At 44.8% G+C, this 25,579-nt stretch overlaps 1 protein-coding gene and 1 pseudogene across 1 annotated transcript in view; one reads left to right on the top strand and one right to left on the bottom strand.

Annotated features, from left to right (window-relative positions):
* The first annotated feature begins 2,152 nt into the window (after nt 1-2,152).
* MYG1 (MYG1 exonuclease) overlaps nt 2,153-25,579 on the top strand; it is a 32,543-nt gene continuing 9,116 nt past the window's right edge. The window contains exons 1-5 of the mRNA XM_040340689.1: nt 2,153-2,449; nt 9,002-9,114; nt 12,146-12,305; nt 14,120-14,269; nt 19,105-19,227. Coding sequence (XP_040196623.1) covers nt 2,228-2,449; nt 9,002-9,114; nt 12,146-12,305; nt 14,120-14,269; nt 19,105-19,227 — 768 coding nt within the window. The 5' untranslated portion in view covers nt 2,153-2,227. The remainder of the gene's footprint in view (nt 2,450-9,001; nt 9,115-12,145; nt 12,306-14,119; nt 14,270-19,104; nt 19,228-25,579) is intronic.
* LOC120930018 lies at nt 11,253-11,371 on the bottom strand (annotated as a pseudogene).

The raw sequence follows: 25,579 nt of genomic DNA on the forward strand, positions 1-25,579 counted from the left end.
TACTTAGTTTCTGTCAGTAAATTTTGTAACTAAGTAACTTTTCGCCTTCACTGATGTGCGCTGATGAGGCGGCTCTGATGGGCATTGATGAGGCGGCACTTATGGGCACTGATTAGTTGGTACTGATGTGGAGGCACTAATATGCCGTACTTGTGGGCACTGATATGTGGCATTGGTGGGCACTAATAGGCGACACTGGCAGGCACTGATAGGCGGCGTGGATAGGTGGTACTGATGGGCATTGATTGACAGCAGTGCTGGGCATTGATGGGCAGCACTGATATGTGTCACTGGCATTGCTAATGGGCACTGATTGGCACTTGTGGGCAGTGGTGGGCACTGATTGCTGGCACTGGTAAGCAATGGTGGGCACTGATTGGTGACACTTACATTTTTATACTGTAATCACCGATAAGTGCCCTGATTGCATTCCTACATGTTCCCCTGTGAGGATATGCCGCTGATCGGCTCTCCTCGCCACACACACTGTCAGTGTGAGGCGAGGAGAGCCGATTACTGGTATCTCAGTGTTTAGCTGTGATTGGACACAGCCAATCACATGGTAAAAGAGCTGCGGAAGCGGCTTTTTTACAGAAATCGGGGTTGTGCCATGTCTTAGCAACACAGTGCGGCTGCGATCGGCGCACGAGAACGGCTGTTCTGGAATGACGTCCTCCCAGAACGAGAGCCACTGACAGTGGACGGGCGGCAAGCAGTTAAGCAACATTGTCCGTGGCCCGTCACACAGGGCACCCAGTTTCAGGAGGGTTTACATCCAACATTTTGGGTCTTCCAACTCTAGGAGAGGCTGAACCTGGAGGGGCAGTGCTGCAGGGTGGATATACTTTCAGCAACCAAAGTACTTACCACCAACTGCAATCAACAGATAGTTTGGAGCATGACCAAAACAGAAGAACCCTTCGGTGGGGGAGGGGTTGTTTATATTTAGCTAGGAAGAGGTTCCCCTGTGGTTTCCAGTGGAGGCGTTAAAACATGACATTAGGTAGGGCCAGGAAAGCAAAGGCTGGGTTCACAATTATGCGAATTGGATGGTCCTTTGTTCTGTGAAAAAAGCCAATTCACCAAGATCTACAATTATGTCACTTCCGGTTACTGGAAACCGTCAGTAATTGTAGATTTCAATGACTTGCTGTTTAGACACACCGGCAAACGTATACACTCCGGTACACAATATTATGAGCGGACATTGTGAGTCCGCTCCGATACTAACCAACAAGATGGCCACCTCCACTGTTGTGTCAAAACAGCAAAGTATGTGTGTATCGGAGTGTACGCGCTTGCCGGTGTTGTGTCAAAACGGCAAGTCATCCAAATCTCTAATTATTGATGGTTTACAGTAACTGGAAGTGACATAATTGGAGATCTTGATGAATTGGCCATTTTGACAGAACACCTTTAATGAAGGGGGGTTAAATCTTTCAGAGGTCAAGTGGTTGGGATTTGTGTTACCCTCTGTCATGAAGGAGTTACTGCACGGAGCCAGTGTTCCGTCAGATTTCGTAACGGAAGTGACGCTTTGTCACGGCCATCTTGGTACACCCCCATACTCGGCCACACTAAACCTACAGTCTGAAGGCGGCAAGCGGACATATTCTTACACCCACAGAAATCTTGCGTTTCATACTTATTTTTACCACGAAACTGAGTACAGTATTTAGAAGTCTGTGACACTGTTTTTATGTTGAATTTTAAAAGCAGATCAAGCCTGCTGATCTCACACGTTTGGTAATCTGACAGCAGAACACTGCTTTTAAAATTCAACATAAAACAGTGTCACGGAGTTCAAAATCCTGTATTTGACGATATAAGCTCAGTTTATTTTTTTTTTATCTTTAACACCCAGCGCAAGATTTTGGTGGGTGTAAAAAGATGTCGACTTCAGACTTGTAGGCTTACTGCGGCTGAGTGTTAGGTGTACCAAGATGGCCGTGACGGAACTTCCGTTACGAGATTTGACGGAACACCTGCTGTGGGCTTTACGTGACCGTCAAAACTTTATTTTTAAAATATAGCCGGACAATGTGGGACATCCCCTGGGATCCCCCGCTTCATTGTAAAGCCAGCGTACATCGCTATATCACGGCTCATCTATACGGTTTATCATAGACAGGAATAAAGGACACGTGACGTTGACTCTCTCCCGGCAGCCGGAAGTTTAGTGTGCACTCGTTTATTCCATTCGGTTGGCCGCTTTATTTGGTTCCACATGGTGTGTCGGGCTCTGTTATCCGGCCAACTCCTTCTATCTTCCTGTTCCCGCCATCTGCGTGTCAGTCGTCACATTTTCCCCCTCTTCATGCCTGAAGACCCGAAGAGGCCCCGGCGGGAGGAGAGACACATGGCGCCCAAAATCGGCACCCACAACGGGACCTTCCACTGTGACGAGGCACTGGCGTGTTACCTGCTGCGGACACTGGAGCCTTATAGGGTGACTGACCACCGGCTTGTGTATATTGGGGAGGGGGAAGGGAATGGGGCGCAGAGCATGACAGGACAGCCAGGCCGCCTTCTCCTCCACAGACACAAGGCTCACAGTCCGGGAGGGTAAGGTGGGGACCCCCTCTTTCTTCCTGTGTAAGGTGCAGGGGGCCCTCTCCTCTGTGCATGTGTCACCACGTAAAAGACCGATATGGGTCACCGACCTACTAGGGGGCGAGGAACGTGTTAAGTGTGTCCTAGGGAGTGATTCTAACTGGGGGTGGGGCTGGGCCAGGGTTGTCTTAATGCCCCATGATTTTGCATTACATCATACTTGCCGGGACAGTCACGCTTTCTACTAAGCTTTCCCAGGATGGCCGTGGCCCGGCCAGCGTCCCTTAAACTGTACCCTCCTGATCCCAGTATTCTGCCCTCCCGACTCCCACTGTACCATGCCCTTTGTGTTGATTGATTAGTCTTTGATTTATGGCATGTTTTCTTATTGTTTAAAATCTATTTTATGTTTAATTCTTGAGTAGGTGCGTAAATTACTTTGCCCGGGGGCCCATGATGCTATTAAGATTGCCCTGGGCTACGAGTGACACGACAGTGATCGCTTCGCCCGATGACAGGGCGCAGTAGATCAGTGTCCTGTCACTAGGCAGAACAGGTAAATGCCTTGTTCTGCCGCTCTGACACGATCACGCGTGCTCCCGCAATGCTGCATCTTAAAGGGGACGTAGAGGTACGTCTATATGCGCAGCCGTGCCATTCTGCCCACGTAAATAGTCGAGCAGTGGTTGGCAATCGGTTAAGGTCTGACATGTAACCATTAGAGGTACACCAAATGGAAATTTTAGTATGGAAACTGCAGGATGCATTTGGCTAAAAGACAATCTAAAAAAAATAATATATATATATATATATATATATATATATATATATATATATATATATATATATTATATTTGACTTTTAAATTACCCACTTCAGCCCCCCTGAAGGTTTTATCCTTTAATGACCAGGCCATTTTTGCGATATTTCACTGCATTGCCGTAACTGACAATTGTGCAGTCGTGAGACGTTGTACCCAAATAAAATTGTACTTTTTTTTTTCTACGAATAGAGCTTTCTTTTGGTGGTATTTGACCACCTTCCGTGGTTTTTTATTTTTTGCGCTATAAACAAAAAACGTAAATTTTGAAGAAAACATATTTTTTTTCTTTCTGCTATAAAACTCATCCAATAAAAAAAATGTAAAACAAATTTCTTCATCAATTTGGGCCAATATGTATTCTGCTTCGTATTTTTGGTAAAAAAAAAGCTCCAGTAAGGGCATACTGATTGGTTTGCGCAAAAGTTATTACTAGTAATGGCGGCGATCAGCAATTTTTTTAGCTGACGAATCAGACACCTGACACTTTTGATACTTTTTTTGGGGACCAGTGACATTATTAGTGATCGGTGCTAAAAATATGCACTATTACTGTACTAATGACACTGGCAGGGAAGGGTTAACATCAGGGGGATCAAAGGGTTAAATGTGTCCTAGGGGGTGCTTGCTAACTGGTAGGGGGGTTGCTCTGACTGGGTGAGGAGAGATCTGTGTTACTGCTTAGCAAAACGCAAGGGGCTAGATTCGGGAACGAGATACGACGGCGTATCTCCATATACGCCGTCGTATCTCTGAGTTGCGGGGTCGTATCTATGCGCCTGATTCTTAGAATCAGTTACGCAAAGATTTGACTAAGATCCGACCAGCGTAAGTCTCTTACGCCGTCGTATCTTAGTTGCAATTTTACGCTTCTGTCGATTTACGTGAGGAATATGCTAATTAGGTAGATACGCCGATTCACAAACGTACGTACGCCCGGCAAATTTTTTTACGTCGTTTACGTTAGGCTTTTTCCGGCGTAAGGTTACTCCTGCTATATGAGGAGCAACCAATGTTAAAGTGGAGGTTCACCCTCAAAAAAATTTCTTGCATCACATGGAGTCGAGCCATCCTACCGACAGAATGACGGTGTTTTTTTTTTTTTTCTCAGCACATACCTCGTTATCACGATTTTCACCCCCCGGCAATCCCGTGGGAGTGGGCGTTCCCAAGCACTGCCTGTGATTGACAGGCTTCCGAACGGCGCATACTGTGTGTCACAGGTTGCCGAAAAACCCGAACGTCGGTGTGGCTCTATACGGCGCCTGCGCACCGACTTTCAGGTTCTGTCGGCAACCTGTGACGCGCAGTATGCGCCGTTCGGAAGCCTGTCAATCACAGGCAGTGCTTGGGAACGCCCACTCCCGCGGGATTGCCGGGGGGTGAAAATCGTGATAACGAGGTATGTGCTGAGAAAGAAAAAAAAACACCGTCATTCTGTCGGTAGGATGGCTCGACTCCATGTGATGTCAGAATTTTTTTTAAGGGTGAACCTCCACTTTAAGTATGTGTATTTTGTGCGTGCACTCGAGAGAAGAGCCGGACTGCAGGAGTTGGGAGTAGGCAGGCCTCCCCCAGAGGCAATCTGCCACCTTTCTCCATGCCCTGGGTGGCAATGGCGGGCGTGTGAGGGGGTCCTCCCACACAGCCCGCCCTACCTGCTCCGCTTTGAAGCCCAACGGAGCAGAGGGACTCCCTATAAGGGTCAAAGTGCGTGCATGTTAACCCAATTTCCAGTGTGTGTAAGTGTGGTGGTTTTTGTGGGAGGGTGGGGGGCGTACTAAGCGCAGGCTTACCTCGCATAGCACACCCACCGGGAGCCGAGCTGAGACCACCAATCTCAATTCACATGTAGAAGAGACTGGGATCCGAACCCCTAGCTGCAGAGGTGAATGGCTTGTCAGCGCAGTGCCAATCGCGTCGAGCCACCGCAGCTCCCCGTCGTTCCCGCGTCGAATTTAGAATTTTTTACGTCGTTTGCGCAAGTCGTTCGCGAATAGGGCTGGATGTAATTTACGTTCACGTCGAATGCAATTTGCGGCGGAATTTCGAGCATGTGCACTGGGATTCTTTCACGAACGGCGCATGCGCCGTTTGTAAAAAACGTAAAATACGTGGGGTCAACAATAATTTAAATAAAAAACGCCCACATCATCCCCATTTGAATTAGGCGGGCTTACGCCGGCCCACATATGTTACACCGCCGTAACTTAGGGCGCAAGTTCTTTATGAATACGGAACTTGCGCCCTAATTTGCGGCGTAACGTATCGTATACGTTACGCCCGCACAATGTTACACATGGCTACCTGAATCTAGCCCAAGATATCTATCTTCTTCCCTGTCATAATGGCGATTTGCCTCGAGACTCTCTCTCTCTCTCTCTCTCTCTCTCTCTCTCTCTCTCTCTCTCTCTCTCTCTCTCTCTCTCTCTCTCTCTCTCTCTCTCTCTCTCTCTCTCTCTCTCTCTCTCTCTCTCTCTCTCTCTCTCTCTCTCTCTCTCTCTCTCTCTCTCTCTCTCTCTCTCTCTCTCTCTCTCTCTCTCTCTCTCTCTCTCTCTCTCTCTCTCTCTCTCTCTCTCTCTCTCTCTCTCTCTCTCTCTCTCTCTCTCTCTCTCTCTCTCTCTCTCTCTCTCTCTCTCTCTCTCTCTCTCTCTCTCTCTCTCTCTCTCTCTCTCTCTCTCTCTCTCTCCACACACATCATGCACAGTAGCTATTGAACAAAATGACCTACAGGTACATGATTTTGCACAAGAACAGTTAAAAAAAAAAAATGCATCCCTTTAAATTCTATGTATATCTTCACACTGGTCCATCGCGCTTTCATTGTGGTGTTAAAAATCCTGCTTGCTGCATTTTTGGTGAGATAAAAAATAATTCACCTCCCCATTTTGAAATGCATTGAAATTTGAAAACGCAGCAAAGACACATCAATAACGCACCTGTTAAATTTTTGAGTCGCATGACCTTGCCTGCTCGCTGATAGTTACTGTAGGACTTCAGTTCCACTTCAACCACTTAAGCCTCGGACCATTTTGTTGCTAAATGACCGTGCCAGTTTTTGTAATTCGGCACTGTAGTTTTAACTGACAATTGCGCGGTCGTGCGACGTGCCTCCCAAACAAAATTCACATCCCTTCCCCCCCCCCCCACAAATAGAGCTTTCTTTCGTTGGTATTTGATTACCTCTGTGGTTTTTATTTTTTGCGCTATAAACATAAATAGAGCGACAATTTTGAAAAAAATTCAATTTTTTTTACTTTTTGCTATAATAAATATCCCCAAAAAATATATATATAAAAAAAAAAAAAAAAAAAAATTCCTCAGTCTAGGCCGATATGTACTCCTCTTCATATTTTTGGTAAAAAATCGCAATAAGCGTTTGGTTTGCGCAAAAGTTATAACGTCTACAAAATAGGGGGTCGATTTGTCATTTTTATTAAGATATTTTTTTTTTTCTGTTCCGCTTTAAACTGGCCATAGATGGATCATTATTCTTTTGACCAGGCAGAGGGCTAACCGAAAATAAAAAAGAATCCTTTACTAAGGCCCCTTTCACATTGAGGAGTATTTTGGGTGGTACAGCGCTAAAAATAGTGCTGCTATACCGCCTGAAAAACTCCTGCCCAGCCTTCTCAATGTGAAAGCCAGAGGGCTTTCACACTGAGGCGATGCGCTGGCAGGAGAGAAAAATCTCCTGCAAGCAGCATCTTTGGAGCGGTGAGAGGAGCGGTATGTATACCGATCCTTCCCATTTAAAACAATGGGAAACCGCGGCAATACCGCCCGCAATGCATCTGCTGAGGCGTGTTGCGGGTGGTATTAACCCTTTATCGGCCGCCTAGCGCAGGTTAATACCACACCGCTAGCGGCCGAATCCCGTGGCAATTCCGACGGTATAGCGCCGCTATTTTTAGCGGTGCTATACCGCCACCGCGCCTCCTGCCCCAGTGTGAAAGGGGCCTAATATGCTGTCAGTGTTGTATAACTGCAATGGTTGTTCTTTCAGTTTGGCTTTAGAGTATAGATATGTAAATGTTGATACAAGTGATTGTAGGGTAAAATAAGGTCTAAATGCAGTACACGGCTGTGTGAATGGGCCTTTATCCTTCTATACTGCCGTGTATAAAACTATACGCTGTATGCAGTGTCTTTGATACTTGTGTGAATGAGCCCTTAGAGGATAACTGTACTTTTTAGTTAAGTTACAGCCCCCATCCCCATATAAGCATGTCCACTCCCACTGCAAAATCCTGAATGAGCACTCCATATTTTTTTTTAATATATAATCCACCCATGGCAGAAGGTTGAGCAGTGGCTGGGCATCTCCCTCTGGCCCCAACACATTTGATCTTGTGGGAATCTGCACCAGTGAGTGTGCAGCTGGCCATACACAAATTTCAGCTGATTGAAGAGGCATCAAAATCTATGACCAGGTTAAAGCGGGGGTTCACCCTATCGACGGGAAAAAAAATAATTTTTTTTCTTTTACCTTTAAATCAGGCATTGTAGCGCGAGCTACAGTATGCCTGTCCCGAATTTTTTCCCCCCATACTCACCTTGTAGTCGTCCATCGAAGATACCGGGGAATGGGCGTGCCTCTGGAGACGGAGGATGATTGACGGCCGGCTCTGGCGCGTCACGCTTCTCCGGAAATAGCCGAAATAGGCTTGGTCTTCACGACGCGTGTGCATAGCCTGTGCGCACGCGCCGTGAAGAGCCGAGACCTACTCCGGCTGTCTTCGGGGAGAGTGACGTGCCAGGGCCGGCCGTCAATCATCCTCCCTCTCCATAGGCACGCCCATTCCCCGCGGGAGCCGAAATCTACGATGGACGACTACGAGGTGAGTACGGGGTTAAAAAAATCGGGACAGGCATACTGTAGCTCGCGCTACAATGCCTGTCTCGATGGTAAAATCAAGTACGAGAGGGTGAACTACCGCTTTAAGTCTATTAGTGGGGTGCTGGAGTTTGCCTAGCATGACTCATTCATGTATATCCTGGTACAGGATACAGTCACCCTACTGACCCCACCTAAGCATCTGATTATATGTGGGAAATCTTGCATCATCCAGTGTGAAAGCTGCGGCTCATCCTAAGTCTGTACGCTACAGATGCGCATGTGTAGATGATTACGTGTTTGGGAACTAGCACAACCATGCAGATACACCTGCAAAGGGCGTTTTCTAACTTGATGCAATCCCTGCATTAAACGCCCTATTAACAAATTCTTTCTATAAAAATGTTTGTTGCAGAGGCAATTTGCTCAGTTTCAGAAATATCTTTGATGCTTTGTTCCCTGTTCTGATATTCCAGCAGTCAGTGAAGTGCTAGCATTTTCTTGTTCTCTGTAGAAAATATTGGTCTCTACAGACAATCTTGGATATGGCTTCTAGGAAGGCTAAATCCAGAACTACTTTGATGTTACCTAATGTACCCTTGGTTTTGGGGTTTTAATCTCTACAAATATTTAGGCACAGCATAAATTTTAGACTGACCAGAGAGCTGGACTAAGCTGTACATCTGTGCCTATATAAAAGCTATGCTGTTGGGTAAAGGGTTATATTTGGGCTATAAAACCCTCAGTGTATGTTTTTTTCAGATTTTAATTTTATAATTTATCTTTTTTAGGATTCAGAGATTGTAAGAACAAGGGACCCCCTGCTACTGGCACACTGTGATGTTGTGGTTGACGTAGGTGGAGAGTATGATCCATCTAGAAATCGTTATGACCATCATCAGAGGTAAGTCCATATATTATGTAGTACATAACTTTTGTTTTCATTGATCAGTATGTATGGGGAAGAGCTTTGAGGTTGGCTTTATAACCTGAGGTAAGGCTAGGTTCACACTAGTGCGGGCAGTGCATCCCGTGTTTGCTCGGGCACGGCTGCCCATTCATTTGTATAGGCTGCTGTGCCACGTGAACCACACAAAAAAGGGCCTTTGCACCTTTTAAAAAAACAGCCGCAGGGAAACCGCATGGTCTTTTTGACCGTGCAGGTTCCCTCGCCCACAATCATGCAGATGCATGGGGGTGCCATTCAGAATGAAGCCAGAGCAGTGCAATTCAGTTGCAGGAATCAATGCGATTCCTGCAACCGAACGCACAGTGAGGGCTAGTGTGAACCTAGTCTTACAGATGACTGTAATTCAGTGCCAATGAGTTTGTTGTTATTCTAACCGAATAGTGAACATGATCCAAGTAATCAATAGATATTGTCAGAACCAGTGACGGCTGATTCTCAAAATTTTGGTGTGGGGGCGCAAACAAACTAAAAAATACTGAAACAAAAATATCAAATGCAACCACTGTGTCTATCCCCCGCCCGCTCACTGTCTGACCATAACTTACCCTATCTTGGTGACGGGTCAGGCAGCAGTGTGTATACCGCTCCTGCCTATTGAAATGAATGGGCAGCGCGGCTGAACCATCGGCAAAGCTCTGCTACAGCGGTGCTTTGTGGCCGGTTTTAATCCTTTTTCGGCCACTAGCAGGGGGGGGTAAAAGCGCCTCGCTAGTGGCCAAATACCTCCGCGGACGCCTCAGTGTGAAAGGGGTCATATGGCCCGTACACACGATCATACGACTTTTTTCGCCTTAATAGTCACAAGTAGAAATTGAATAGGTTACTGAAGTCACAAATTCTTGCATGACAGCAAAAAAATAAATCGGAAGTGATGTAATGTATTTGTATTGTATTTTCGGATGACAACTATACTGGCTAAACGAAAATCGTACAATCTGTTATCGTACGAGGAAATTTTTCATGCTTGTCCGTTCGAGTAGTGTACACACGATCCAAAAATTGTGCGATTCTTCCTCGGACACCGGTTTTTGTCTGATATTCGGAGCGTGTGTATGGGCCATTAGTCTCTCAAGAAATAGGCCGTCAGTACATCAGGTGTGATCAATTTTCAATGCCACAGATACCAGGGCCTGGAAAAGACTGCTAAAAAGGCTAATATTGGAAGCACCACCAGGAGTACAGTGGGACGAGTTAACGCCAGAGTGCTGCACAGTGGCACACACTGACCGCTTCTTACCCCAAGAGGGGGTGTACATCTGCGGGATTTACTAGAGCACGCACTGCAGTAGTCACCATTTGGAATGCTATAAATGATCATATCACCAGGCACTCGGCACCTGAAACTACAAGATTGCTTCTTAATTCACATTTATGGACTTTTAATTTTGCACGTCACTCCATCTCTTCGCACCAAAAGATGTAGGCCTTCAAGGTGTGATGGTAGATCCTCCGGAAGAAGATGACCAAGTCGGACAGACCCCGGTCTCTTAAAGTCTGGCTTTCAATAGCCATGTTGAGCAAGTCAGTGACTGTACAGTAGTATGGGACCTCAGCACAGAAGGACCTCCCGCCCTGGTAACCGCCAGGGTACCTCCGCTACCAGGCGCCCGATATCGGCGTACCAAGGACGCCGAGGCCAATCTGGAGCGATTAGAATCATTGGGATCCCCTCAGCCTCCACTCTGTGAAGCAGCCGAGGAAGCAACTACGATGGAGGAATGGCATAAAGCCACTGATAGAGACCCCACAGGGCCACCAGTGCGACTGACTCGTCTGTACAAGATCACTAGACCTGGCCACTAACTTTGACGCCCTTGCGGTGGAGATGAGCGGCCAGGAAATCCATGCCCTGTGACACCTGCAAGGGAGCCAAAACACCCCCAAGCACAAAGACCAGTCGCCCTGGTCCAGCTTCCGGCGACTCCAGTAGTCCGCCTGTCGGTATACCTGATGGCAGACCGAAGCCACGGCCGTAGCGTTGTCCGGCTGAAACCAGATTGGGCAACCTCCTCGACAACAAGGGGAAGCATAGCCTAATCGCCCAAAACAGTAGGACAATGAACGGTAGACAGGGTCCACAGCACCTGATATTCCCAGGCGGTGTCCCACTCAGGTACTAACCAGGCCCGACCCTGGGTAGCTACCGAGATCAGACGAGAGCGGGCGCATTCAGGGAGGTGTGTCCGTAAGCCCACGCAAGACCAGCGACTCAAGGGCGACTGGACCCCCCCTGGTGGCGTCCGTCGTAAACACCGACCACTGGAAGGAAGAAACAACTTCCCGGACCGAAGAGTCAGGGATCTCCGTCACCAACTCAGAGAGACTGACTAGGTGGCGCACCAGAATCTGATGATTTCAGAGACAAGAGATCTTTACCACCTGGACAGTATTTCCCCTGGAAAACCCGAGTGTGGAACTGGGCATACAGAACCGCCTCGAAGGAGGCTATCCACAGGCCCCGGACCTGCATGCACCCAGAGAGAAGACCGTTTGCGTGATGCCAATACCTTCACCGCAGACTGAAGAGTCTGCAATTTATTTATTATTTTTTTTACAAAATATTCTTTTTTTTTTTTTTTTTTTATAGCGCAAAAAGTAAAAAACCCAGTGGTGATTAAATACCGCAAAAAGAAAGCTTTGTGTGTGTGGGGGGGGGGGGGGGAGACCAACATTTTGTATGGGTACAGTGTTGCATGACTGAGTTATTGTAATTCAAAATGTGAGTGTACTGAAAGCTGTAAATTAGCCTGGTTATAAAGGGGTATAAGTGCCCAGTGGGTAGGTGGTTAACAGGTGGTATTCTGTCACGCCAAAGGTTGTAATGATGTTAAATGGCTAATAGTTTGGATAAACACCACCCTAAACTACACTGCTGCAAGAGAAATAAAAATGTAAACTTTTTATATGTACTTTTCAGGATTGTGGTAAAGTATATATAGCAGGTAATTTTTTATTTTTTTTTCAGATCTTTCTGTGAGACGATGAACAGCTTGTATCCTGACAAGCCATGGGTCACCAAACTCAGCAGTGCCGGCCTAGTGTATGCTCACTTTGGGACTCAGATCTTAGCTACACTTCTGGATACAGAAGAGGATGACCCCATTATACCTGTGTTGTATGACAAGGCAAGTGAAGGCGACTGCACATTTCATAGAATGTCATTTTATTTTAAACATTTGCTATATCTTATTGTTTATAATGTAACACATTATAAAGCACCATCATATGTGATTAATACATTGTATTAGTAGGGTTGCATCTAGCACGAGTACCGGAACTTGTGTTCAAGTATTTGCTGATACCAATTATTGATACTTTTTGTGCTGCTGAAGTCACTATGACAAGCCTGGGTTCAAACAGGAGCAGTGGGGGAAAGCGCATGTGATTTGGAACAGAATCGACCTGCATTCCTGTTCACATTGCCTTCGATTCTTTTCAGTGCAATTTGAGCCTATTCCTTTTTGTATGGGCTGAAATCGCACTGCAACGATTTTAGGTAGCGGGGCATCTGTTTGAGTACTTGCGCAAATTCTTAGTATCTACACTGATGCCAGTATTGATAAGAAATATATATAGTTGGGTCCATAAATATTGGGACATCGACACAATTCTATGCTTTTTGGCTCTATACACCACCGTAATGGATTTGAAATGAAACGAACAGGATGTGCTTTAACTGCAGACGTTCAACTTTAATTTGAGGGTATTTCCACTAAAATCAGGGCAACGGTGTAGGAATTGCAACAGTTTGTATATGTGCCTCCCACTTTTTAAGGGACCAAAAGTAATCGGACAGATTAACAATCATAAATCAAACTTTCACTTTTTAATACTTGGTTGCCAGTCCTTTGCACTTGATTACAGCCTGAAGTCTGGAATTCATGGACATCACCAGATTCTGGGTTTCATCCCTGGTGATGCTCTGCCAGGCCTCTACTGCAACTGTCTTCAGTTCCTGCTTGTTCTTGGAGCATTTTCCCTTCAGTTTTGTCTTCAGCAAGTGAAATGCATGCTCAATCGGATTCAGGTCAGGTGATTGACTTGGCCATTGCATAACATTCCACTTCTTTCCCTTAAACTCTTTGGATGCTTTCGCAGTATGCTTCGGGTCATTGTCCATCTGCACTGTGAAGCGCCGTCCAATGAGTTCTGAAGCATTTGGCTGAACATGAGCCGATAATATTGCCCGAAGCACTTCAGAATTCATCCTGCTGCTTTTGTGTCAGCAGTCACATCAATAAATACAAGGGAACCAGTTCCACTGGCAGCCATACATGCCCACACTACCACCACCATGCTTCACTGATGAGGTGGTATGCTTTGGATCATGAGCAGTTGCTTTCCTTCTCCATACTCTTCCCATCACTCTGGTACAAGTTGATCTTGGTCTCATCTGTCCATAGGATGTTCCAGAACTGTGAAGGCTTTTTTAGATATTGGCAAACTCCGATCTGGCCTTCCTGTTTTTGAGGCTCATTGATGGTTTATATCGTGTGGTGAATGCTCTGTATGTCTTCTCTTGATTTGTTGACTTTTACACACATACACCTACCTCCTGTAGAGTGTTCTTGATTCTGACCAACTGTTGTGAAGGGTGGTTTCTTCACCAATGAAAGAATTCTTGTACAGAACACCTATATGTAGTGATATTGTATTGCACTTTACAGAAAATTTCCCATGAAAGTGGAGTTGCCCTTTAAATAACTATTATTTGAATGGGACTTATTGGTACATTGTACATGAGTTTTATTCTCCTGGTGTTTGTTCAATTTCTGCACTTTTACATGTGGTAAACAGTTTAGTCATTGATTCACATTTTGACTGCAGCAGCCCTAATCGCATTCATCTGTGTTCTTTTTTTTTTTGTCTGGCGCAGAGCTTTCATTGTTATTTAAGGTCCTGATTTAGGTGCTGTAAACGTCCTTTCCTTCTTTCTCAGATGTATGAAAACTTTGTTGAAGAAATTGATGCTGTTGACAATGGCATATCACAGTTTGATGGGGAGCAGCGCTACAACATATCCACTACTCTAAGTTCCAGAGTGGCACATCTCAACCCACGCTGGAATGAACTAGAACAGGACACAGAGGTAATGGACCATAGTAAGATTTAGTGTTGCATTTTTTTTTTATTATTATTATTTATTAGGTAAGGGCTGGGCATCTGTAAATCTCGACAAAGCCTCCCAACCAAAAAAAAAAATCCAGAAATCACAGTGTATGATTTTTTTAACTATTATTTGTATGATACAGCTGCAAATAAGTATTTGAACACCTGAGAAAATCAATGTTAATATTTGGTACAGTAGCCTTTGTTTGCAATTACAGAGGTCAAACGTTTCTTGTAGTTTATCACCAGGTTTGCACACACTGGAGGAGGATTTTGGCCCACTCCTCCACACAGATATTCTCTAGATCAGTCAGGTTCTGGCTGTCGCAGAGAAACACGGAGTTTGAGCTCCCTCCAAAGATTCTCTATTGGGTTTAGGTCTGGAGACTGGCTAGGCCACGCCAGAACCTTGATATGCTTCTTACAGAGCCACTCCTTGGTTATCCTGGCTGTGTGCTTCGGGTCATTGTCATGTTGGAAGACCCAGCCTCGACCCATCTTCAAAGCTCTAACTGAGGGAAGGAGGTTGTTGCCCAAAATCTCGCATACATGGCCCCGGTCATCCTCTCCTTAATACAGTGCAGTCGCCCTGTCCCATGTGCAGAAAAACACCCCCAAAGCATGATGCTACCACCCCCATGCTTCACAGTAGGGATGGTGTTCTTGGGATGGTACTCATCATTCTTCTTCCTCCAAACACGGTTGTGGAATATGACCAAAAAGTTTCTATTTTGGTCTCATCTGACCACATGACTTTCTCCCATGACTCCTCTGGATCATCCAAATGGTCATTGGCAAACTTAAGACGGGCCTTGACATGTGCTGGTTTAAGCAGGGGAACCTTCCGTGCCATGCATGATTTCAAACCATGACGTCTTAGTGTATTACTGTTGGTAATACACTAAGACACGGTGGTCCCCAGCTCTTTTCAGGTCATTGAACCAGCTCCTCCCGTGTAGTCCTGGGCTGATTCTCACCTTTCTTAGGATCATTGAGACCCCACGAGTGAGATTTTGCATGGAGTCCCAGTCTGAGGGAGATTGACAGTCATGTTTAGCTTCTTCCATTTTCTAATGAGTGCTCCAACTGTGGACCTTTTTCACCAAGCTGCTTGCAATTTCCCCGTAGCCCTTTCCAGCCTTGTGGAGGTGTACAATTTGGTCTCTAGTGTCTTTGGACAGCTCTTTGGTCTTGGCCATGTTAGTAGTTGGATTCTTACTGATTGTATGGGTGGGGACAGGTGTCTTTATGCAGCTAAATGACCTCAAACAGGTGCATCTAATTTAGGATAATAAATGGAGTGGAGGTGGACATTTTAAAAGGCAGACTTAGGGCTCTTTCACACGTCCGTTCCGTTCGTCCCGTTTTTTGGACGTCCGTTAACGGACCGCAATGCTTCCCTATGGGCTAGCGTCCGTTAGCGATGAGCATCCGCTAACGTCCGTTAGCATCCGCCTGCGTTCAGTTTCCGTTTTTTTTGGACGGAAGAAAACCCTATTTTTCTTCCGTCTAAAAAACGGAACGGACGAAAAACTGACGTTAACGATGATCCGTTTTATCATCCGTTCCGCTAACATCCGTTTTTCTATGTAAAAAGCCCCCAAAAAAAAAAAAAAAAAAACGGATGGAAAAACTGACAAAAAACTGATGGAAAAAACGGATCAACTGATGAAAAAAAAACTGATCTGAAAAACTGAACGGACGTGTGAAAGAGCCCTAACAGGTCTTTGAGGGTCAGAATTCTAGCTGATAGACAGGTGTTCAAATACTTATTTGCAGCTGTATCATACAAATAAATAGTTAAAAAGTCATAAATTGTGATTTCTGGAATTATTTTTTTTTTGATTATGTCTCTCACAGTGGACATGCACCTACGATGACAATTTCAGACCCCTCCATGATTTCCAAGTGGGAGAACTTGCAAAATAGCAGGGTGTTCAAATACTTATTTTCCTCACTGTATTAGTTTATTCACTAGGAAAGGTCTATACAATTTGGATGTTTCTGGCATGTAGCTATTGTTCCCTCAATGTAATGCTAGTGTAAGGGGCACTTGCCTTAACTAGTTACCGACCGCCCACCGGCGTTATACGTCCTCACTTTAAAAGATGAATATCTCGGTAACGGCAGCAGCTGCTGCCACAATCGAGATATTCATCTCTTCAGTGGGCGGTCCGGTAGCTAACGATAACGGCGCTCTCCCGCGCCCTCCGCCGCTTACCGTAGCGGCGGAGGCGATCGGACCGTTCGGCAGCTGAGCGGGGACGAGACTGAAGGAAAAATCTAATTCGCCCGTCCCATAGCTCTGCTGGGCGGAAGTGACGCAAAACGTCAGTCCCACCCAGCGTCTTAAAGCAACATTTTTTTTTTTTTTTTTGTCTTTTGAAAAAATGACATTTCCAAATTATTTTTAATTTTTTTTTGCATTTAAGCCTAAATATGAGATCTGAGGTCTTTTTGACCCCAGATCTCATATTTAAGAGGACCTGTCATGCTTTTTTCTATTACAAGGGATGTTTACATTCCTTGTAATAGGAATAAAAGTGATTATTTTTTTTTTTTTTTTTTTTTTTTCAGTGTTAAAAATTCTAAAATAAATAAAAATAAATGCGAAAATCAAAAAAAAAATTTTTTAAAGCGCCCCGTCGAGCTCGCGCGTAGAAGCGAACGTATACGCGAGTAGCGCCGACATATGAAAACGGTATTCAAACCACACAAGTGAGGTATCGCCGCGATCGTTAGAGCGAGAGCATTAATTTTAGCCTAGGCCTACTCTGTAACTCAAAAAATGCAACCTGTAGAATTTTTAAACGTCGCCTATCAAGATTTTTAAGGGTAAAAGTTTGACGCCATGCCACGAGCGGGCGCAATTTTTAAGCGTGACATGTTGGGTATCATTTACTCGGCGTAACAATATCTTTCACAATATATAAAAAAAATTGGGCCAAATTTATTGTCTTATTTTTTCATTTAAAATGAATTTTTTCCAAAAAAAAGTGCGCTTGTAAGACCGCTGCGCAAATCCGGTTGACAAAAAGTATTGCAATGACTTCCATTTTTATTCTCTAGGGTGTTGGAAAAAAAATATATATAATGTTTGGGGGTTTTAAGTAATTTTCTAGCAAAAAAAAATGGGTTTTGTCTCGTAAACACCGACTCTGAAAAACAGGCCCGGGCTAAAGTGGTTAATGAAAAGGTGTGTGTGTGTGTGTGTGTGTGTGTGTGTGTGTGGTGTGTGTCCAGCATCACGTCCAAACGGCTAAAGATATTAACATGAAACTTGGCACACATGTTACTATATGTCAGCAACAAACATAGGATAGGTGGTTTAACCCTTACCCACCCCCATTTGCCATGTCAGGTTTTCCTTTTAAGTCCCATTCAACTCTATGGTAAATACATGTTACTTCATAACTTCCAAACGGCTGTACATATTTCGATAACACTTGGTCACATGTTACTTATATGTCCACTTAAACTATAGGATAGTTTAATTTATCCCTTAACTACCCCCATTTGTGAGGGTCGGGGTTTTTGTTTAAAGTCCCATGCAATCAATGGGAAATGTATGTTCCCACATAACTTCTGTACGCCTGGAGATATTTCAATAATACCTGGTACACATATTACTTATATGCCAAATAAAAATGACAGTTAAATTAACCCTTACCTACACCCTTATATAAAAGATGGGTATATTTATATTACTATGATTTTCCTCCCCAAAAGGTTAAGATGGGAAGACCGGGCAACGCCGGGTATTCAGCTAGTATATATTTATTACATCTTTTCATGTGATGACTCTTTGCTACAATGTAAAGTAGTGAGTGTACAGCTTGTATAACAGAGTAAATTTGCTGTCCCCTCAAAATAACGCAACACACAGACATTAATGTCTAAACCAGTGGCCAGTCGGCCTCATATCCACAGGGATGTTAAGGAATGAGTCTGGATGCCGCCCGAGGTTCGGAGATTTCCGTGGGCTTCATAGGGGAACTAGATCGACAAGACACCGGCAGCACTCGTGCAGCCCCAGATCCTGACACTTCCACCACCATGCTTGACTGTAGAGACACACTTGTCTTTGTACTCCTCACCTGGTTGCTGCCACACACGCTTGGGGCCATCTGATGTCCTTAGTCTGCCTGTCTTCAGCAAATTGCCCGCTTTCTTGTGCATCATCTTTAGAAGAGGCTTCCTTCTGGGACGACAGCCATACAGACCAATTTGATGCAGTGTGTGACGTATGGTCTGAGCACTGACAGGCTGACCCCGCACCCCTTCAACGACGCTGACAGCCTGTTCTGAGTGGAGCCTGTCCTGTTAAACTGCTTTATGGTCTTGGCCACCATGCTGCAGCTCAATTGGGCCCAATTTGGACATTTTCACTTATGGGGTGTACTCCTTTTTGTTGCCAGTGGTTTAGACATTAATGGCTGTGTGTTGAGTTATTTTGAGGGGACAGAAAATTTACACTGTTATACAAGCTGTACACTCACTTCTTTCCATTGTAGCAAAGTGTCATTTCCTCAGTGTTCACATGAAGATATAATAAAATATTTACAAAAATGTGAGGGGGTGTACTCACTTTTGTGAGATGCTGTATGTGTAGGCATGTAAGTAGGTATAGATCTCCACTTTCACCTAGTGCAGTGCATTGGTGTGAACTGGGCTAGTTGGAAGCAATGAATTTCAGCTAGTCATTGCATTGAACGGACTTGGTATGGAAGTGGGCCCCTAAATGGACAGATGAGCAATAATTTACCAAATGGGAACAATTTTTATAATTTTTTTTTTCAAAACTATGCCTTGCAGATGGGCTTTAAAAAGGCTATGGAATTGGCTGGAACAGAGTTTGTGTCTCGTCTGGACTTTTATCATCGTTCCTGGCTACCAGCTCGCGCTCTGGTTGAGCAAGCCATCGGAGAGAGACTACAGGTTTGTACATGAACTGTTCGGCAATGGGGGGTGGTGGAGGGTTTTTAGAGTATTTCACTTTTTTCTGGTCACTGTTTTGTTTACAGGGCTTCTCTCTTGATTAAAGAAACTACACATACAAAAGAAAAGCACCAGCCTAGTGCAGTAAAACGCACAATATTCAGTAAAAAAAAATTATATGTAAAGTGCATTCAAAAACACCGGTGGTATTCGGGCATCTGCAGCTAGAATTAATAAAATCAGATTCTAGACTATAAAACGCACGGCTGTAGTGGGGCTGCTAGAGAAGTAACACTCTCTTAAATGCACTTTCACATACCCTGCTTTTTGGTAGTGGTGGCGGCAGCAGTGTCCTGGTAGCTAGGAAACATTTCACAGGTTCTCTGACATGTTAAAGCGGAGTTCCACCCAAAAGTTAAACTTCCACTTTAAGCACTCCTCGCCCCTTTACATGCCACATTTGGCATGTAATTTTTTTTTGGGGGGGAGTGGGGGCTTCGGTAGGAGTGGGACTTCCTTTCCTACTTCCGCCCAAGAGAACGCCTTGGCGACTTCCCTTCTCGCCTTAGGCGGCGCCCCCTTTAGGCGATCTCCAGAGACACGCGACAGGTCCCTTGAGATAGACTGTCCACTCATAGAGCGCAGCGCGGCTCGTGCATGCGCAGCGAGTGCCCGGCTGTGAAGCCAAAAGCTGTCATGGCTGGGTGCCCACACTATAAATGGAGGGGAGGAGCGGAGCTCCGGGCGGCCGCATCGCTGGACCGTGGAGCAGGTAAGTGTCTGTTTATTAAAAGTCAGCAGCTACACTTTTTGTAGCTGCTGACTTTTAATAAACACTAAAAGACCTCTTTTTTAAGGCGGCAAGCCCAATATCGTAATCGTACAGGACACAGAGTATACAATGAGTCTTAAGTTAAATCCATGTGCCTTCAGGTGATCAGACACTGTCAAACCTGAGGACACATTTCCTGGGTGCCTTGCCTTTAACCCAGAGTCCTCAGTTTGTGTTCCTGTCTGAAGGTGATGGAGTTTTTTTTCCTTCAGAGAGAGAGAGAGAAGCATTAGCTTAACTACCTTATTTTTCTTTAATAATCTTTGCTTTTCTTTAGTAAACACCTCGTTCTTCTAATGCCTACATAGAAGTGTATCTGGGTGGACATACCCAGACACCAACCTGTAATGTCACTTCGGGCATTGAATCCTGCATGTGCACACACCTTGGCAATTGGTGCATGGCATTGTTGGCTGCAGAGTGTTGTACAGGACCAGGGTTTATTGCTATGGAGCCCAGTCCCTGAAGACACCTTCAAGCATATGAACAAGAAAATGGATGTTACCAGCGCAAAAGAATATATATGATGGATTTATAACTTATTATTTAGTTTGCTGCAATCAAAAATGCACGTCACCCTTGGATGAAATGCCAAAAAATATTTAGACAATGAATGGTTTGCGCTAACCTTGAAATGTAAACCTCTGCGCATAAATTGGGTGTACCGTGCACAATTATTCTCCTAAAAAGACACAGTGCAAGTGCTCACTAGCAGATCCCCCCAGTTATACTATGCCTATGACAGCTCCTCGGCTTATTCCAATAAATTTCTAAACATTATATTGCAATATCAAAAAACATATAAATGAAAAATGTATATGAAAACCCCCTTCCTTTTCCTCTGTTATGTTGAATGGTCCCAGTGAGTGATCAACTTTTCCAAAGAACTTGACATTCCTTGTGTGTGGATTAAAAGTGCAGCTGTGATCACCACTTCCGTGATTATCCCACCACCTTCTGCAATGGCCACTCGCTAGATCCAGCTTTATTTGCGCCTTTGGTTCATTAATCTGGATAACCAATCCTACTCGATCAATCAAGCTGCAGCCTTCCCCAAGTAGACAAGTTATTATGGCTTATTTTCTTCTATTAATGCTCACAAGAAATAGATTAGAGCCATCATATTGTAGTAAATTTAAAACTTTTATTGAATGAAAACTAAAAGTCTATTGCACTCACATATTCCTGTGCAATATTTTTTACTTTTTGCTATATCCCCCAAAAACATATATAATTTTTTTCTCCTCCGTTTAGGCCGATGCGTATTCTTCTACCTATTTTTGGTAAAAAAAATCGCAATAAGCGTTTATCAATTGGTTTGAGCAAAATTTATAGGGTTTACAAAATAGGGGATAGTTTTTATTTATTTTTTTTTTTTTTTTTTTTCGTGACTGCGACATTATGGCGGACACTTCAGACAATTTTGACACATTTTTGGGACCATTGTAATTTTCACAGCAAAAAATGCATTTAAATTGCATTGTTGTGAAAATGACAATTGCAGTTTGGGAGTTAACCACAGGGGGCGCTGAATGAGTTATGTTTCACCTAGTGTGTGTTTACAAGTGTAGGGGGGTGTGGCTGTAGGTCTGACGTCATCGATTGTGTCTCCCTATAAAAGGGATGACACGATCGATGCAGCCGCCACAGTGAAGCACGGGAAGCCGTGTTTACATACGGCTCTCCCCGTTCTTCAGCTCCGGGGAGCGATCGTGAGGGGGCGGCTAGAAACGAATAGCCGCCCCCTTATCCCGGATCGCTCCCAGACGATTTCCGACCGCCGCATGTACCATGGGGGGTCCCGATCGGACCCGCGGAAAGGCAGGGACGTACATGTACGCCCATATGCCTGTACGTGCCATTCTGTGGACGTACATATACATACGGCGGTCGTTAAGCGGTTAAATCTGTCTGCAAAAGGCCACACACACCTTGCCATCAAGACTAAGAGGTGGGGAGGTGTTTTACTTCCACAACGGGAGTATTTGTCCTAAAAAAAAAAAGCTTAGTTTCTCAACAAATTCCAAAATTTTGCATGGAATCTGAAAGGCCATAAATTGACTCTGAGACATAGTGACTAAATGGCAACTGTAGATATCAAGATGCCTATCTGCGCATTGCCATTTACCCACCTTGTCTACACTTTCTGAGCTTCACCGTGGCATTCAATCACTCCAGTTTGTTGCACTGCCTTTTGGCCTATTCTCTGCACCCATAGTTTTTTGAAAATAAGAAAAAGTTCACCTCTGCTTGCCCTTCTTAGAACTCGGGCATCCAAGTTGCAAGCAGTCTAGATGACCTTCTTTTGACCTTCCAGCTATCAGCAAATGTCCAAAAAACAATTCAGATGCTCCAGGGCAACTAATATTCTCTAGCATTCCCTTCATCTGGAATATTTCAGTCTTGTGCTGGACACTTCCCAAGCAAAAAGTCTTTCTCCCAGAAACTCATCTCGGAGAGCACTTGCTTAAGAATTGAGTTTTAAGAGACCTCACGCAATGAGATTCTTCATGAGTCTAATGGTACCCTTCTAGGCAGTATCATGCGCTTATCTTCATTCAAGAACTCTTCAGGAAAACATCATGTTGACCTGGAAAAGCAAGTAATTCCCTATTTTGTTGGATCACCAACCCAGCCCTAAATCACTGGAAAACCAGCCTGGGGAGAAGTGTTTCAATCTCTTGACAGACTAAAAGAATATGGTTTCTGGGAGATGCTCTGGTTGAGCCTGCAGCACAGGACCCCCGACTCAAAGGACAAACAATGCTATGGTCATGGCATACATCTGGCTGCCTTGAAGAAAGCAAACCAAATAATCTCATGTCCATCAATTTCTGTGCTCCAGATCTCAGGATTAAACTGGAAAGCAGGTTACCTTAGCTGCCATTGCCTCAATCAAGGGTAAAGGGCCCTGCATCCAGAAGTCTTTAAAGCGGAGCTCCACCCTAAAGTGGAACTCCCGCTGATCAGACACCTTTCATGGGGGAGGGGGGTGCACACCACTTCCGGCCACAGTCTCGGGCAAACTGCGGGCATGACGTCACCTTCCATCCCCCCCCCCCCTCCATTGTGTTCTGGGAACACTCGGTTCCCAGTACACAGCGACTCGCGCAAATGCGCCGTAGGGAACCGGGCAGTGAAGCCTGAGCGCTTCACTTCCTGGTTCCCTCACCGGGGGGGCGGCAGAGTGACGAGCAATCGCTCGGCACTCTGCTGAGGACGGCGCTGGACTCCAGGACAGGTAAGTGTCCTAATATTAAAAGTCAGCAGCTGCAGTATTTGCAGGGGATATGTTGAGGATTTTAGCATTGGACTATTCTTCCTGTCTTTCAGTAAGCTGCAGAATATCCCTGCTACCACCATTTAACCGCTTGCTGCCCGCGTAATGTCCTATGACGACACAGAATTTGAGCGGTGATATCTGAATGATGTCTGCAGTTACAGGCGTCCTTTAGATATCGTCTTTTAGAGCCAGCGATTCCCTGCACCTTAACCACTTAAGAGACCCGCATATTGTAAATGGGTACGTCGGTGGGAAATATGATATCTCAGTAACTGCAGCAGCCGCTGCAACAACTGAGGTAGTCCATATTTTCTTGTGAGGGCAGGACCCCGGGGGGGGGCCGTGTAAACGATACGGCGGTCTCCGCGGCGGGATTTCGCCACGAGGATCGCCGTTATTGGTGGCGGGAGAGGGCTCCCGCCGCTTTCCGCGCCCTCCGCCGCTTACCGTAGCCGTCGGTAGCAGCGGAGGAGATCGGATGCTGCCGCCTGGAGAGCGAGGACTTGAGTGAGGGCAAGATGGCCCCCACCCGTCCTCATAGCTCTGCTGGGCGGTCAAAACGTCAGTCCCGCCCAGCCTCTTAAAGAGACAATTTTTTTGTTGTCATTTTTTTTTTTTCCCTTGCATTTTAGTCTAAATATGAGATCAGAGTCTTTTTGACCCCAGATCTCATATTTAAGAGGAACTGTCATGCTTTTTTCTATTGCAAGGGATGTTTACATTCCTTGTAATAGAAATAAAAGTGATAATTTTATTTTTTTTTATTTCAGTGTAAAAATAATAAAATCAATAAAAATAAATAAGAAAACCCCATAAAAAATTTTTTAAAGCGCCTCGTCCCGACGAGCTCGCCGCAGAAGCGAACGCATAGACGCGAGTAGCGCCCGCATATGAAAACGGTGTTCAAATCACACAAGTGAGGTATCGCCGCGATCGTTAGAGCGAGAGCAATAATTATTGCCCTAGACCTCCTCTGTAGCTCAAAAAATGCAACCTATAGAATTTTTTAAACGTCGCCTATCGAGATTTTTAAGGGTAAAAGTTTGACCCATGCCACGAGCGGGCGCAATTTTTAAAGCGTGACATGTTGGGTATCATTTTACTCGGCGTAACATTATCTTTCACAATATATAAAAAAAATTGGGCCAAATTTATTGTTGTCTTATTTTTTTAATTCAGAAAAGTGAATTTTTTCCAAAAAAAAGTGCGCTTGTAAGACCGCTGCGCAAATACGGTGTGACAAAAAGTATTGCGATGACCGCCATTTTATTCTCTAGGGTGTTAGAAAAAAAAATATATAATGTTTGGGGTTTTAGTAATTTTCTAGCAGTCTTGCAAACACCTAAGGTCTTTAAGTGGTTAAGAATGATCATAGTGGCTGTTCAGCCGCTTTATCGTTCTTACAGGCAGTAGGAGGGGACGTCCTGCCGCCCTCTGGTGCGTCTCCCGACTCGCCCTTGCCATCGACAAACCGGAGAAGGAACTGATCAGCCCCTGGATGCTGATCCTAGAGATTTCCGGTGGGCCAGATGGTCCCGGAGTCTCTATGATCATTCGGAGGCCAGGTGTGATGTTATGACCTCACACTCGGGCCTCCGCTTTGGAAAAAAATGCAGCCGCCTCGGCTGGGAAGCTGAGATTTTTTTATTTTAGGCTTCCCAGCCTAGAGGTTAGATCTTGGGACTTATTGACCCCATATCTCACTAAAGACCTGTCGAGCACTATTCCTATTGCAAGGGATTTTTACATTCCTTCTAATAAGAATAAAATTGATAAAAAAAATTTAACGTTTCAAAATAGAAAAAAGTAGCAATCAAAAATAAATTTAAAAGCTACCCTGTTCCCGCATGCTCACTCGCAGAAGTGAACGCATACGCAAGTCGGACCCACGTATGTAAACCGCATTCAAACCGCACGTGAGGTATTGCGAACGTTGGAGCAAGAGCAATCATTTTAGCACAAGACCTCTGTAACTCAAAACATGTAACCTGTAAAAAAACAATTCAAACGTTGCCTAGTGCCTATGGGGGATTTTTAAGTACTGAAGTTTGGTGCCATTCCACGAGTGTGTGCAATTTTGAAGCGTGACTTGTTGGGTATCTATTTACTCAGCGTAACATCTTTCACATTCTACAAAAAAGGGCCTCTTTCTCTTAAATTTTGTTTGCAGGCAGTATGCTTTGTTTCTTTATGAAAAATACTGCACGTTGTGAAAATTGTTTTGGTACTTGGCTAAC

This window comes from Rana temporaria, chromosome 2 (assembly GCF_905171775.1).
Source record: "Rana temporaria chromosome 2, aRanTem1.1, whole genome shotgun sequence".
Lineage (NCBI taxonomy): Eukaryota > Metazoa > Chordata > Amphibia > Anura > Ranidae > Rana > Rana temporaria.